At 41.1% G+C, this 13699-nt stretch overlaps 1 protein-coding gene across 6 annotated transcripts in view; it reads right to left on the minus strand.

Annotated features, from left to right (window-relative positions):
- VPS13D (vacuolar protein sorting 13 homolog D) overlaps positions 1-13699 on the minus strand; it is a 244821-nt gene that overhangs the window by 101122 nt on the left and 130000 nt on the right. For 5 of the 6 annotated variants that reach the window (XM_082649814.1, XM_082649813.1, XM_082649811.1 and 2 more), the window contains 6 exons: positions 11872-12051; positions 9827-9943; positions 8847-8996; positions 4113-4262; positions 3056-3152; positions 860-1008 (listed from right to left, as the gene is read on the minus strand). In XM_082649814.1, coding sequence (XP_082505940.1) covers positions 860-1008; positions 3056-3152; positions 4113-4262; positions 8847-8996; positions 9827-9943; positions 11872-12051 — 843 coding nt within the window. Of the gene's footprint in view, positions 1-859; positions 1009-3055; positions 3153-4112; positions 4263-8346; positions 8418-8846; positions 8997-9826; positions 9944-11871; positions 12052-13699 lie in introns of those variants that run through there. The other variant, XM_082649816.1, reaches the window with a different exon arrangement.

Genomic DNA, 13699 nt, shown 5'->3' on the forward strand with positions numbered 1-13699 from the left:
AGCATAAGGGTAAAATGTATATAAACTTTAGAGTCAGATAGGCTTGGATTTGCATTCTAGAAGCATCCCTTAATTTTAATAGATTTTACTGCAGAAAATAAAGATGGTATTCAGACTGTATCTGTCAAGTGCATATCCAGATGCTCTGTAGGAGTGTCTCATCCTAATATGGTGGGTAGGGGAGGCCACACCTTGGTGGGTAAGTGACCGCGTCATCCTTGAAGGTGGTAGACATTTCCACCGTCAACCATTCAAAAAGAGGTGAGTACTTAGGAGGCGAGAAGGAGGGCAGGCAGGACTCGGGCACAAAAAGAAGATATTGTCTTGGCTACAGCTTTTCTCTCGAGTCTGGGAGCGGCCCTAGGAAAGGAGGCTTTTACCTCACTGAGATGAGCCAAGAGCTAAGGAGAGGGCAGATGGGGTTTTATGTAATTCTGTGTTTACTCTCTTTTGTTACTCTTTAATCTTTAGCAAAGTCATACTTAAACATTAAAAAAAAGAAAAGAAAAGAAAAGGAATATACAGTTGACCCTTGAACACCACACTTAGTTTGAACTGCATGGTCCACTGACATGCGGATCTTTTCAAAAGTTTACTCGGATGCAGAACTGCACATAATGGAAGTTATATGCAGATTTTCAATTGCGAGGAGGGGTGGGTGCTCCTAACTCTCACACTATTCAACGGTCAACTGTACATATGTACGTACACATATGAGTCGCTAAAAATTCTCAAAAAAGAAAACCTGTAAAAATATCTGCTACAAATGATGATACTGGACGGAAAAAGCAAGTGGTAAACACACTCATTCTTTTCCAAGGAAAAGTCATTTTTAAAACTTACCCAGCTAGCAGCTCACCTTGAGATCCAGTGGTAGCTTGTTGGAGGTGAACACGCTCAGCTTGATCTGGGGGATGCTGATTTTGAGATTTTCAAAGTAGTATCGAATTGGCGTCCCACCTTGCTCAGCTGTCTTTTCGTGGAGGTTTTCATCGTATTTTTCCACCTCTGGTACAAAGGCAGAATTGTTTTCTTGAAAAATAAGTTTCCTCTGAAGTCTCATGATTCAAATACTTTCGTTCACATTGAAAAGAAACTCACAGAAAAATGTAAACGTCTATTTGTCTAAATTTAATTTTTTAGGGCTCAGTAATATGTACAGTATCCTGATGCCATTTCTTTGTAAAAGTAGATCTGGTTCATGTTGCTGATCCAAAAAGTACAATAGCTTAATCTTTTGATTGTGACTCTATTACCATCTGGCAGATATCATCTCTGGAAAAAATAATCCAGGTGGGAAAGCCAAAGGTCATGGGTGTGCTTGATGGCAATGCGTTTTCTAGAAACCATGTCGTTATCATTATTATTATAAATGACCCAGATTATCTGAATTTATTTCAGAAAATGGTATCTAAATAAGTACTTGGAGTGTAGATTAACTGAATCATCATGAACAACATGACCAATTAAATGATGAATCTGAGCGAAACATAATGCCTTGAAAAGAAACAGGCTGCAGGCTATAAAGAACCAACATCACAACAAGTGGCTCTCTCTCCCAAACAGTGGACATCATTTAAATAGCAGAGTGGAGGCCGATTTCTCACTTGTTATCTCATGAAGCAAAAGGGATGAACACAGGCTAAAACACAGCAATGTGCTCTTCAACTTGATGCTGTCCCCACACCCATGTGGGCAGCTTATTTGCACTTGGATTCAGGTGCTTTTAAAAATAAAACCAAAGAGACTGTACATATCTACATATCAAACAAATTTATACTGTAAGCTTTTATACAGTTCTATTTATAGAAAGAAGGGAATAGGTTAAAAAAAAAAAAAAAAAGATACCGCAATAGAGATAGGCTTATCTGTATTCAGGGAACAGGAATAGTTATAGAAGGCAGAGGAGATTCCTCAATGAAAGGCAGGCAAGGATTTTACAAAAGAGTCTAAATCCACTAGACAATGCTTGGGGAGAAATTTATTTAGAGCAACTTACAAGAAAAGCGTGTCCAATCAAATTTAAAGTAAAACTTCCCAAGAAGGTACCCAAAAGAGAACAGATACCTGGCAGGCAGGCTCAAGTGGCTCTCTGAACACAAATAAACACTGGCGTTCTGACCCAAAGTGGAGAACGCAGCACTAAACAGACAGGCTCTGCTCCTGATCCCAAAGACACTTACTTAAAGCTTAAAGTCTAAGTCTGGGGTAAACAGAGCAAAAATATCTTTCTTGCATTGTGTGCATGTATGTTCATATGTACACACGTCCCCAGGGATTTTTTTCCCCCTTTAGCCTACATGGGCAGATAAACATTAAAAGTCTCTATCTTATCATTTCTTTAGGCTCAGTATTTAGTTTAGTCTTCAAAAGACTAAGCATTACTGACTTCTTTCTAAGCTGTATATACAGTCTAGCAAAGGCCATGATGAGGGATCTAAAATAAAGAGACGACAGCTACATAATTTCTGTGGCACTGCTGGAAAATTTAGGTCTTTCAAAAGCTTATCCTACTCCCCTCTCCAAAGAAGAGAAAAGTAACAAGAAACCTTTGTAATTACATTAAGGCATAAGGGTATGGATGTGAAAAAAAGTTAAGGAGTTGAAGCTAGCCAATTTTTTTCCTCAGCTAAACCAAAGGAACTGCCGAAGGGATTTCTGATTCTTGGCCCTGAATCTGTTTAATAAACAAAGGTTAGGAAACAAAGTGGTTTGCTAAATGACTAACATCATTTCTGCCATCTTAAAGCAGATGAGTCAAAAAACATGAAACAAAGAGGAACAATATACTGCTTCCCAAAAGCTTGCCCCTGGGTATGCTGGGACACCAGAGACCCTTGGAGCAGCTTCTTTCGTACACAGATACACCTCAATACCTGTCAACAAGCAATACTTAGAAAGAGAACTGAACCGCAAACCTTAGCTTCCCAGCTCAGACTATGAAGTGGATAGGGAGCTTGCCAGGCATTCAGAGGCCACCTATTTTCACAAGCAGACTAAAAAATGCCACCCTTGGGCCAATTCCCAGATACACACCTAGAACATTCGACATTACCTGATTCTGCCTGATCGTAGCCAAAGAAACTCAGCAGCTTGAGGAGCAGTTTCTCCTCAATTTGTACCGTGAATCTCTGAGCCGTGACCATCAGATGCTAGAGATAAAGAAATTCTGATTTACAGTGCGAATGCCAGAGGAACTCTCATCCGCGCCCTAAGAAGGCCCCTGTGATATGGCGTGGTCTCTTTACTTATGTGATTTCATAATCATACTGCCAAATTTTTTCTGGCTCATCTCTCTCTACATTGTTATAATGAATCAAAAATTCCAGAAGATGTTTAGTAGACGATTCACCATCCTATTGCTTGGTTCCCAGGGCATCTGTGTCTGGTTAGTCAGGATTATACTTTCAGATGCACTGTGGTATATGGTACTGAGCTCACATGGACAGCAGCTAGTTTAAGGAGCAGAACTGGGCTTGTGAATTTGAGGGCCACAGGCAGGCTTGACCCCACTGGCGCTGGTGACAAAGGACCAGAAATATGAGAAGCAATGTCTTAGCTCCCACTTTTCCAGAATTTGGTGGTGTAACGCTAGCCTGTACATGAAGACTTCTCCAGGAAAGAAAGTTTATCACTTCTGAATGATCTGCTTTTAGTAAATAGTGTGGCAGCTTACAGAGGAGGATGCCTGTCCCAAGGTCAGGCCCCTCCTCCTATCCCTTTTCCAGTAGTCTTGGATTATTATTTTTTAAATTTATTTTATTGAAGTATAGTTGATTTACAATGTTGTGTGCTAATTTTTGGATTATTATTTTAATAACATATCGAGATCATGCCTGGTCACAACCAGTCTAGAAGATGCTATACTTCCCTGCAGAGACTTCACGCTGACGAATACAGACTCTGGCCCCTACGGATTCAGTACTACTGCCCGCTGAATCATCGACAACACAACTGAGAATCTGAAGTTTTAAGAGGAGTTTCCATCAACTCCGCTACACAATGTATCGAGTCGCCTAGTGCCTTACCCCCACTGGACTATTTCCATCCACAGCCTGAACTGCTGCTCTGAGCCTTGGCTGCGAGAGGACAAGTCACGCCCACCAGCCTACCTTGTAGATGTCGGTCAGCGCGCTCCTACTGGGGGACTTCACCGTGTTCACCTGCACAGCAGGGCCCGTCTCAATGACCTCATTCTCATTGCTCAGTGGAGTCACAAAGAGCATGAAGGGCTGCGTGGTGCCCAGGAGCTGGTTGTCCACCTAGGACATGAAAAAGCAGCAACGAAGACAGACCAATTGCTCAGTTTTCATTTTTACTTTTAACTAGGTCTCACAATATGCAGGTCATTCAAAAAGTGCTTTTGGAAAAATATATTCTCACTAAAACCAGCAACAATAAGAGCAATAGTTAGGAGCTGTACTTTATTTGGTGAGTGCTGTGTGCCACGCACCGAGCTGGTCCCCTCACAAGCATTGTCTCATCAAGTCCCACAACGGCCAGCCTGTCCAAGTTATCAAACTCGGGGCTCTGCTGCATCCTCACCACAACCTCCTGGGGATCATCACTGTCCTCATGTCACAGACAAAGAAGCTGAGAAGAGAGTCCCCTGCCTAAGGTTGTACACCTAGTCAATGACAGAACGAGAACTTGACTCCACTTCTCTCTGTCCCCAAAGCGAACGTTCTCAACCACTAGGCTATCAATGCTTCTCTTGCTCCAAATTCCCTGAAGAACTCAAACGAGAGAATCAGTAGCAGATGGCTACCAAATGGGCACAGTTGCCCATCCTAAAGTCAACTCCCTTCTAGGAATGGAGCGACGAAAGCAGTGGCACCAGGGACTGCTCTATTCATCCCCCACATCAGCACCATCACCGAGAACACACTCTCCACACTCAGGTAAGTTTATGGACATCCAGAGGCTCACGGCAGGAAGCAAGCATCTTTACTTTGTTTTACCCTAAAGGCCCACACTAGGAAGAGGAAAGAGGAGAGAACATGTGTCGGGTACCCCTAAGCATACTTCCTACACATCACCTAACACATCCCTCACTACAACCCTAAAGGTTAATTGTTATTCCTCCCCATTTTACAAACAAGAAAACAGAAGCTTAGAGAAGTTAAACTACTTGCCCACACTATTACTACTATTATATTCACAAGGTATAATAGTAAGTAGGAGAGTTGGGATTCAAATGCAGGTATTTCGAGCATCAAGCCCTTGACCTTTCCATTGTATCACATGGGTTCCCACAGAACCATTTTGTACAGTCGCTGCAGATGGTCCTTCTGTTGGCTTTCAAGGTGCAGAGAGAAGGGCAAGGGACCTAGAGCACTTCTTCTTACTTCCATTCTTGCCTCCTACCATGTGCTCTCTATACAGCAGCCAAAATGATCTTTCGAAAACACAAATCATGTCCCTCCTTCCTGGACACGCTGCAGTGGCTTCCCTTATCTCCTAGGACAGGACAGCACTCCTCAGCACAGCCTCCAAGGGCCCACCTGATCCAGTCTCACTACATACCACTCTCCTCCAGGCTCACCACCATGCCTGCACACAAGCCTCCCCATTGTTTCTCAAAGATGGGCAAGTCTCTCCTCCCTCAGAATTTTCCGGAACATTTTCCCCATAGTATACCTTTTCTCTGGTTTTCTCATTCTATTCTTCCAAGTTCGGCTCAGCTCCCACTTCCTCAGGAAGACCCTCCTAGGCCACCTTACCTAAAGCAGCAGCATCCCTCTTTATTCTCTCACAGCAGTTACCCCAAGTTGGAATTATTTATTTGCTTGCTCGCTCACTTATTGGCTGACTTCTCCCCTAGTCTGTTAGTTCAGAGAGCAGAAACTTCATCTTTTGAGTCATGGTGGTATCTTCAGAGCCCAGTGCCATGCCCAGCACACAGATGATAACTCAGTTAGAATTCACCCAGTGAGTGAATCACCTGTCACACCCAATAGAAATGACAATAAAGTCTCACCTTATTCTGACCTCTTCTTTGTTCTTTCCCCAAACACATTTGACACAAGTGTACTAACTGTGAATTTCTGATTCTTGTTTTAGTCTCCCAATTAGATTTAGACACTCCCTAAGGGTGGGACTGTATCTTCTGTTCTTAAAAATTCTTCCTCATAGCACTGTAATCATAGTAAACTCTCAAATCTATTTATTTTCTACAATTTACAGCACACATGAAATCAAGAGGTACTACAGGAAAAAAAAATCTTTTTAATTACAGTAAAAAGTCAATGAAATTAATGAACAGCAAATGATTCCTTGGATCTTCTCCGTAAGATCAAAAAAGAAAGACAAAGAAATAGAGGTGGCAAGATATTAACTTTTTATCCTCAAACAAATGGGATGTCATTAGCCTGAACTCTTTGCTATTTGTGATATATGATGAAAGAAAAAATTCTTCTGAAAAGGGGTTTTGGCATGATAATCCTTTAACATTTTTTTGTAGTGTGGATCTGCTGGAAATGAGTCCTTTTAGCTTTTGAATGTCTAAAAACACCTTTAATTCACCCTTGTTTTTGAAAGATATATTTGCTGGGCACAGACTTCTAGGTTGGCAGGTTTTTTTTCCTTTCAACACTTTAAAGATGTTGCTTACCATATTCTCACTTGCATTGTTCCCAATAAGAAACTGGCTGTCATTCTCACCTTTGTTCCTTGTGAGGAACGTGGCTTTTTTAATCTGGATGCTTTATCACTGGTTTTGAATAATTGATTATGATGTACCTTGGTACAGTTTCCTTCATGTCGTATGTGTGGCAGGGCAGGGGAAAGGCACAGGGGATGGTGTGAATGTGGATTTGTGTTTGAGCTGCTTCTGTGAGTTTATAGTTTTCATTAAGTTTGGAAAATCTATAGTCAAAATCTTTTTTTAAAAAAAATAAAATTGAATTTAATTCATGATTTTAAATTTTTTTTAATGTTTATTTATTTATTTATTTGGCTGCATCGGGTCTTAATTGCAGCACATGGGATCTTCATTGCAGCATGCGGGATCCTTCACTGCGGCGCACGGGCTTCTCTCTAGTTGTGGCACGCGAGCTATAGAGCACGCCGGCTCAATAGTTGGGGTGCACGGGCTTAGCTGCCCCTCGGAATGTGGGATCTTAGTTCCCCAACCAGGGATCAAACCCACGCCCCCTTTGTTGGAAGGCGGATTCTTAACCACTGGACCACCGGGAAGTCCCTAATTCATGACTTTTAAAAGTTATTCATGTTTTAAAAAAAGAAAAAAGGCAGACATTTACCTAACAACAAGAACAAAACCCTCTAACAAACATAATAATTACAAAATTCCTTCCAATTTTTTTTTTTTTTCTGTCTCCTCCTCTCTCTCTCCTCTGGGGACTCCAATTATCCATATATTAGATTGCCTGAAGTTTTCTCATAGGTCACTGATGCTGGTCTCTTTGTGGGGTTTTTTTCCCCTTGGATTATTTTTCTTTGGGTATTTCAATTTGGACAGTTTCTCTTGTTATGTCTTTAAGTTCACTAATCATTTTTTCTGCACTGTGTCATCTGCTACAGATCAAATCCAGTGTTTTTTCCATTCCATTTTAATCTCTAGAAGTTTGATTTGAGATTTTTATATCTTCCATGTCTCTGCTAAACTTTTTGAACATGTAGAATAGAATACAGTTACAATGAGTTTTAATATCCTTCTCTGAAAATCCAAACAGCTCTGGGTTGCTTCTGAATGATTATGCTCCTCATTATATACTGTGTCTTCCTACCCCTTTGCACACCTGGTAATTTCTGATAGGATGCCACATACTGTGATTTTTGCTTTGCTGGGTGCTGGATGTTTCTGTATTCCATTAAATCTTGAGCTTTGTTGTTCAGGGACATGGTTAATTTACTTGGAAACAGATTTGATTCTTTCAGAGTTTCCTTCTGTGTGACTGATTTGTTAGCTAGGTCTGGAGCAGTGCTCAGCCTAGGGCACATAGCTCACCACGGAGGCCCAAGACTTTCTGGAAGGCTCCTCCCAATGTCCCATAATTATCAGTTTTCCCAGTGTGGCTGGTGGTGAGCAGCCGGTGCTGTGACCGGTGCTATGACCCTTTCGGACGGTAGGTTCCTCTCATCTGTCCTTTGCTGACCATCTGCGGGGCCCTCTGCAGATCTCCTGAGAGTTCTTTCTGTGCAGCATGCTCCTCCCAGGTCTGCTGTCCTATGAACTCTGGCTGCCTTGGTCCTAGGACTCTTAACCCTGCTCAGCTCATCCACTCTGCTGGGTTCTGTCTCAGTCTCTCCGCCTGGTGACATGGCCTGGAAACTTTTTCACGGCAGCAAGCTGGGGTGATTGCAGGGCTCACCTCTTCTGTTTCCCACCTCTCAGGGATCACTGTCCTTTGTTGCCTGATGTCCAGTGTCTTGAATCTGTTGTCTCCTTACTTGATCTGGATTTTGGGGGTGTTTCAGGTAGGAAAGTAAATCAGGTCTGTTACTCCACCTTGATCAGAAGCACAAGTCCACTTCCCTTGTTTTTCTCCCTATGGTGAACTTCAGTTCCTCTAAATTATGGTTAGATGATTTCCGCTGTTTTCTCTATTGGCAAGATGAGGGACCATGGGTCACCTTCCTCCATGCCACCTTGACCAAGTTATCTAAGTTACTGATGGACTAGCTGCTATATTCAGAATTCTGCTCTACAGAAAAATTAGTAAGACAAATATAGGTAACAGGATTCTTTTCATAGAACGATTTTCTGAAGACCATAAGAAATTTGTGCCAAAGTACTAAAGTTTTTAGAACATCAAACACTGATCTGGTCGGCTGTTCAGCAGGAAGAAAAGGAGATCAACAAGTCCTAAGCGCCCCCCTCTCACCTGTACATCCCGTATGCTGAGTTCTAGCATATGACTGGTGGCCAGCTGTGTGTAGTGCACATTGATTCCCGTAAGACTTGCAAAGACCAGTTCTTCTGGGACTTTATTAATTAAAGACAACCCAATTCCACCTTCTAACTTCACAAGCACCTGAAAGGAAACCAAAATATGGCACACTGACAGTTTAAAACAGAGCTCAAGGTAGCCAGGAGAGGACAAGGAAATAAATGGCTTTAAATCCCTCTACTTTGCCTCTAAGCAGATGAAAACCATGTAGGAGCTGTATTACTCACCTTGACGGCTCAAATTCCATCATCTCACTACAAGCCTTCCTCTCCAGGCACACTCCCCACCCCAACCAGAACTCCACAGTGATATGGTAACACCTCTACCGGAGCACTGATGACATTCTGCATCTCATTACAGGAAAATAATCATTTGAGAATCTTTGTCCCTATTTGAGAGACAAGCTCTTATTAAGTTATTCACCAAACTTCTATAACATCCAATACAGTGCTTTACATATAGGTGTTTTTTTAAAATAACCTATATGAATAAACATGGAATAAGTGTGCTTTTTCACACTTATCTCATGCTCCTTTCCACACTTTTCACTTTCTTTCCAATGCCCAAACAGGGCCAGGGAAATGAAGATGTCAGAGTCAACTGGGGCCAAAAAGATAAAACCTAGTTTGCTTATTCTCAACCTTCACTCCTATTTAAATTCAAATAATTTAGCTTTCTTTATTTTCATCTTACTGTAACAACATTCGTTACATTCTGATTTGACCTGAGCTGTCATTTAAGTAACATATTCACACATTCATGATGTGATAACATTAAATATTATGAAGTAACACTGATACTTAGAAGTCACAGAGGTCAGAAAGAAAAGAGAAGGTCTCAACTAAGAAAACCAAAGAGAAAAATTCTAAACAAATTTGTAATGAAGAAATGACCCTGCAACAGCTAATACGTACTTCCAATTCCTGCTCTGTGTCTGGATTCTTTAATTTCTGCAGCTCTTGATCCATAACAGGAAGTTCATCCACTTCGTATGATGAACGGTCACTCTTCCGTTGGGAGAAATCTGTTATCTGCGGTCAAATAAAACACTGTACTTACTAAGAGGGCTCAAACTTCCACTGCGAAACCCACTCCATACCAATTGTGTAAGTCAAAGTCACTATATGCTCAATAATCCTATGGAAGTTAATGGTTTCCAAAGCACTGCTAAGGTAAGATTTATATAATAATGAAGCAAATTTGGTCTTGAGTCTCTATGACTAACACCAAGCTGTAGACCTTGAGAGCTTCATACAGTGGGAGTTAGGCATCTGTAGGTGATCTAGCATTATAGCTCAAGTCAAAACATGCAAACCTCAGGATCAAGGCATTCATTTTTTGCCTTAAGAGAAGGGTGCTTTTTAAAGAGATATTGTGGATTACGGTGTACTATCTCAGAGAATTTGCTGTTACACATCAACATCTTTTCTTTTTCCTTAACTCTAATTCCCCATGCCTGATAAATCCATTATCTCCAGCACAGAACTCTCCCTGAGCTACAGACCCATACTTACACTGACTTCCGGACACCTTCCTGTAGATACCATACACTTAATGAGTCCAAAACTTAACTCCTCATTTCCCCCCAGAAGTCTGCTCTGTGTACATCTCTTAGTGATGGAGATTATCATCCTCCTTGTTGCCCAAATCAAAATCCTGAAGGCCATTCTTGACTCCTTCCTCTCTCCCAGCCGCACATTCGAGCAATCACTAAGTCTGACTGACTCTACCCCCTAACAAGCCTTCATTTCTATTCATTTCTCTCCAACGTCCTCCTCATGTCCACCTCCCTGCCATGTATTCTAGTTCGGGTCACCATAATCTCTCAGCCAGATCCCTCCAAACTGGCCTTTCTCTGTCTCCAGTTTCACTCCAATTCTCCACACTGCAGCCAGAGTGAGCAAGTTAAAATAAATTTCTGATCGTGTCACTCCCTGACTCTTTGGTGCCATAGAAAAAACACAAAATCCTTAGCATGTATCAGGCTTTTCATGTTCTGGCCCCTGCTTCGGTCTCCTGCCTATTTCTTAGCATATTCTATGTGCCACTTGGATCACTCTCCTTTATCTCCCTCCAGGCCTTCAATGGAGATACATAACTTCCCATATACATATAATTTACTTATTTTGTTTATTGCTCATGGTTTATCTACCCCACTAGAATGTAAGCTCCAAGATGGCAGGGAACTTTGTTTGTTCACTAGTCTAGGTTCAGTACCTAGAACTGTGCCTGGCTCTAACAGGGCTCAGTAAATAACTCATGAACGAATACTCTCATTCTTAAGGCACAGCCCCTCCACCTTTCCTTCTTGATCTGGCTAACTTCCTTCAGTTAACATTTAGATCTCAGCTTAAGTGCTACTTCTCTTAGAAAGTCCCTGCCAGTCTCCAAATCTGGGCATACAAATCCTTTCTAGATACTCCCCATAGCACCCTCCACTCCTACTTTCATAACACAACATGTTAATTATCTGATTAGAGACCTCATATAGCTCCCTGTTGTCAATGTTATTAATATATCAATTATTTAAATATATAATAAACATATATAACGACTGATAATAATATGTACTGTTCTTGGCATTATCTTCTTTAATTCTTACACTTTTTTTTTTACTCATTCTTTTTTATTATTATTGAAGTATAGTTGATTTACAATGTTCTGTTTCAAGTGTGCAGCAAAGTGATCCAGTGATATATATTTATCTTTTTTTTCAGATTCTTTTCCCTTATAAGTTATTATGAAATAATTCTTACACTTTTTAAAAATCATCTTGTATTTTACTTATACTCTGATTCTTATAACAACTTTGTGAGGCAGGTCTTATCCCCACTTTATAAGGACACGCCATCCTCACACCCAGCACAGATACTTCAATAAACATCTGCTGAATGACTGACCATGTGGGGGCGGGGGGAGCACAATGAGACTCAGGTCAGTTCCTACGATAAATCATCACCTGGAGCGCTCTAGTTGGTCCATCTGGGATGACCCTGATGGACAACATTCCAGAACCAGGCCTCATTTTTTGGTTAATAAATTGTTGTTCAGGTGGAACTGGCCCCAAAAGCTCCATGGATGTGTCCGGACCAAGAACAACTTCAGCTCCGTCAAACAAACCAGAAAGCCCTCCTTTGGCCTACAGGACAGAGTAAAGATGTGTAAGAAAAGGCAAAGGCACTGACTTTGACAATTTAATATGTCATTTCAAACAAGTTACCAGATTTAAACTCTCTTTTGAAGGGTCATGGTCAACATATAGCAAAGCATTTACTGTTTTTTCAGCTTTACAGATGATAAAGAACAGGAGGATTACTTGGGCAAGATGGAAAGTTATGCTACATGAATTTAGGGAATTCAAGGTAAGATAATTCCATGAATACAGTATATTAGTTTAGTAGTAACTTCTAGTCATTAAGATAAGCTTAAAAAAAAAAAAAGTACCAAAAACCCTATTTCTCTGAGCATTCTCACTAGGGTTTGCTTCAAAAGCTGAAACATTCTGAAAATTTAAAAAGTATCACTATCACTGAGCTTTCCAATAAAAAGCAAATTCTGGAGTTGAAAATCTCCCCAAACAGGCATATGGCTGGACAATCAAATATTCAAAATATGGTGCCTCTTCTAAAATGAAACAGGGAAATGTGAATGTCATCTGATAGCCAGTTATTCAGGCCTTTGGAGAAAAGTACCTTCTTGCTATATGCCCCAAGTAAAACGGACGTCTGCAGGATGATGCCTTTGGGAGAGTGAATACAGGGCTAGAGAAGATAATAGCTAAAGTGTCTAGATCCCCCTCTGTTAGTTTTTAAATAGTGAGTAATGAAAAGGAAATTTTGAGCTGGGTTTATAGGACAGACTTTAACATAGAGAAAGCTTTTATAACTATTTTAAGTTTAGAAAGAAAGTGCATACACAACCTTATAAGGGTAGTGTCAGAAAATGTTTTAATGCCTTCAATTATTTTATTCAGAATGATAAGATTGTAACAAGTTTATTTCCCTAACCAAAACACATTCTGCTCTGCTGAATACTGCTATTACAGGGTCACTCAGAGAAATGATGAAATAGATTCAAGAAACAACAAACACCAGAAAGGGATTTTTTTTTTGGTTGGGTGGGGGGGGGGGCGGCAGTGGGTTGGGCAGGATGCTCTAAGAGAATTGGAATTACATGGGCTTTAGAAGCAAACCAGAAGTCAGGGTCAGACACGGAACCCAACAATTATAACAAGCCCTCTTTTGCCTCTAGAAGTCTGAATTGCATTGCTAATTGAAAATCACAAATCCATTCCAGATGTGTGCTTCATATAAGTAAGCAGCTTGTCTTTGATGAAAAAAGCTCAGGGCACTAGAGATAAAGAAAATAAATCTCACCAAACAGCAGTCAGAGGCTCCTTGCAGTTCTGCTCGCTCCCCCGGAGAACAAGCTCCCATTATGGAAGGACAGCCTGGTTTCCACCAGGGTCAAACACACCAAGAGCTCTCTAGATTCTGGGCCTGATGTTCTAGTGTTTACCTTTTGGGTAAAGTCCCAGGCTGAGGCAGAACTGCACACGCAGTCACACGTGCTGTTCTGCTCTATGCCCAAACCTCTGAGACACCTTCCTACTCACTCATCTCAGATCCATGGTCTCATTCCTGGCCTGAAGCCAGAAGGAGAGAAAATCCAAATTCCTGGTAACTTTCCAAACACACATTTGCTTATAAAGTACCTGGGAGTTTTTCATGGGGTGGACTGGCTGACTTGAAGGCAGGGGAAACTGAACAGCAACCTTCATTTCGACA

This window comes from Grampus griseus (assembly GCF_964374135.1).
Source record: "Grampus griseus genome assembly, chromosome: 1".
NCBI classification, from domain to species: Eukaryota; Metazoa; Chordata; class Mammalia; order Artiodactyla; family Delphinidae; genus Grampus; species Grampus griseus.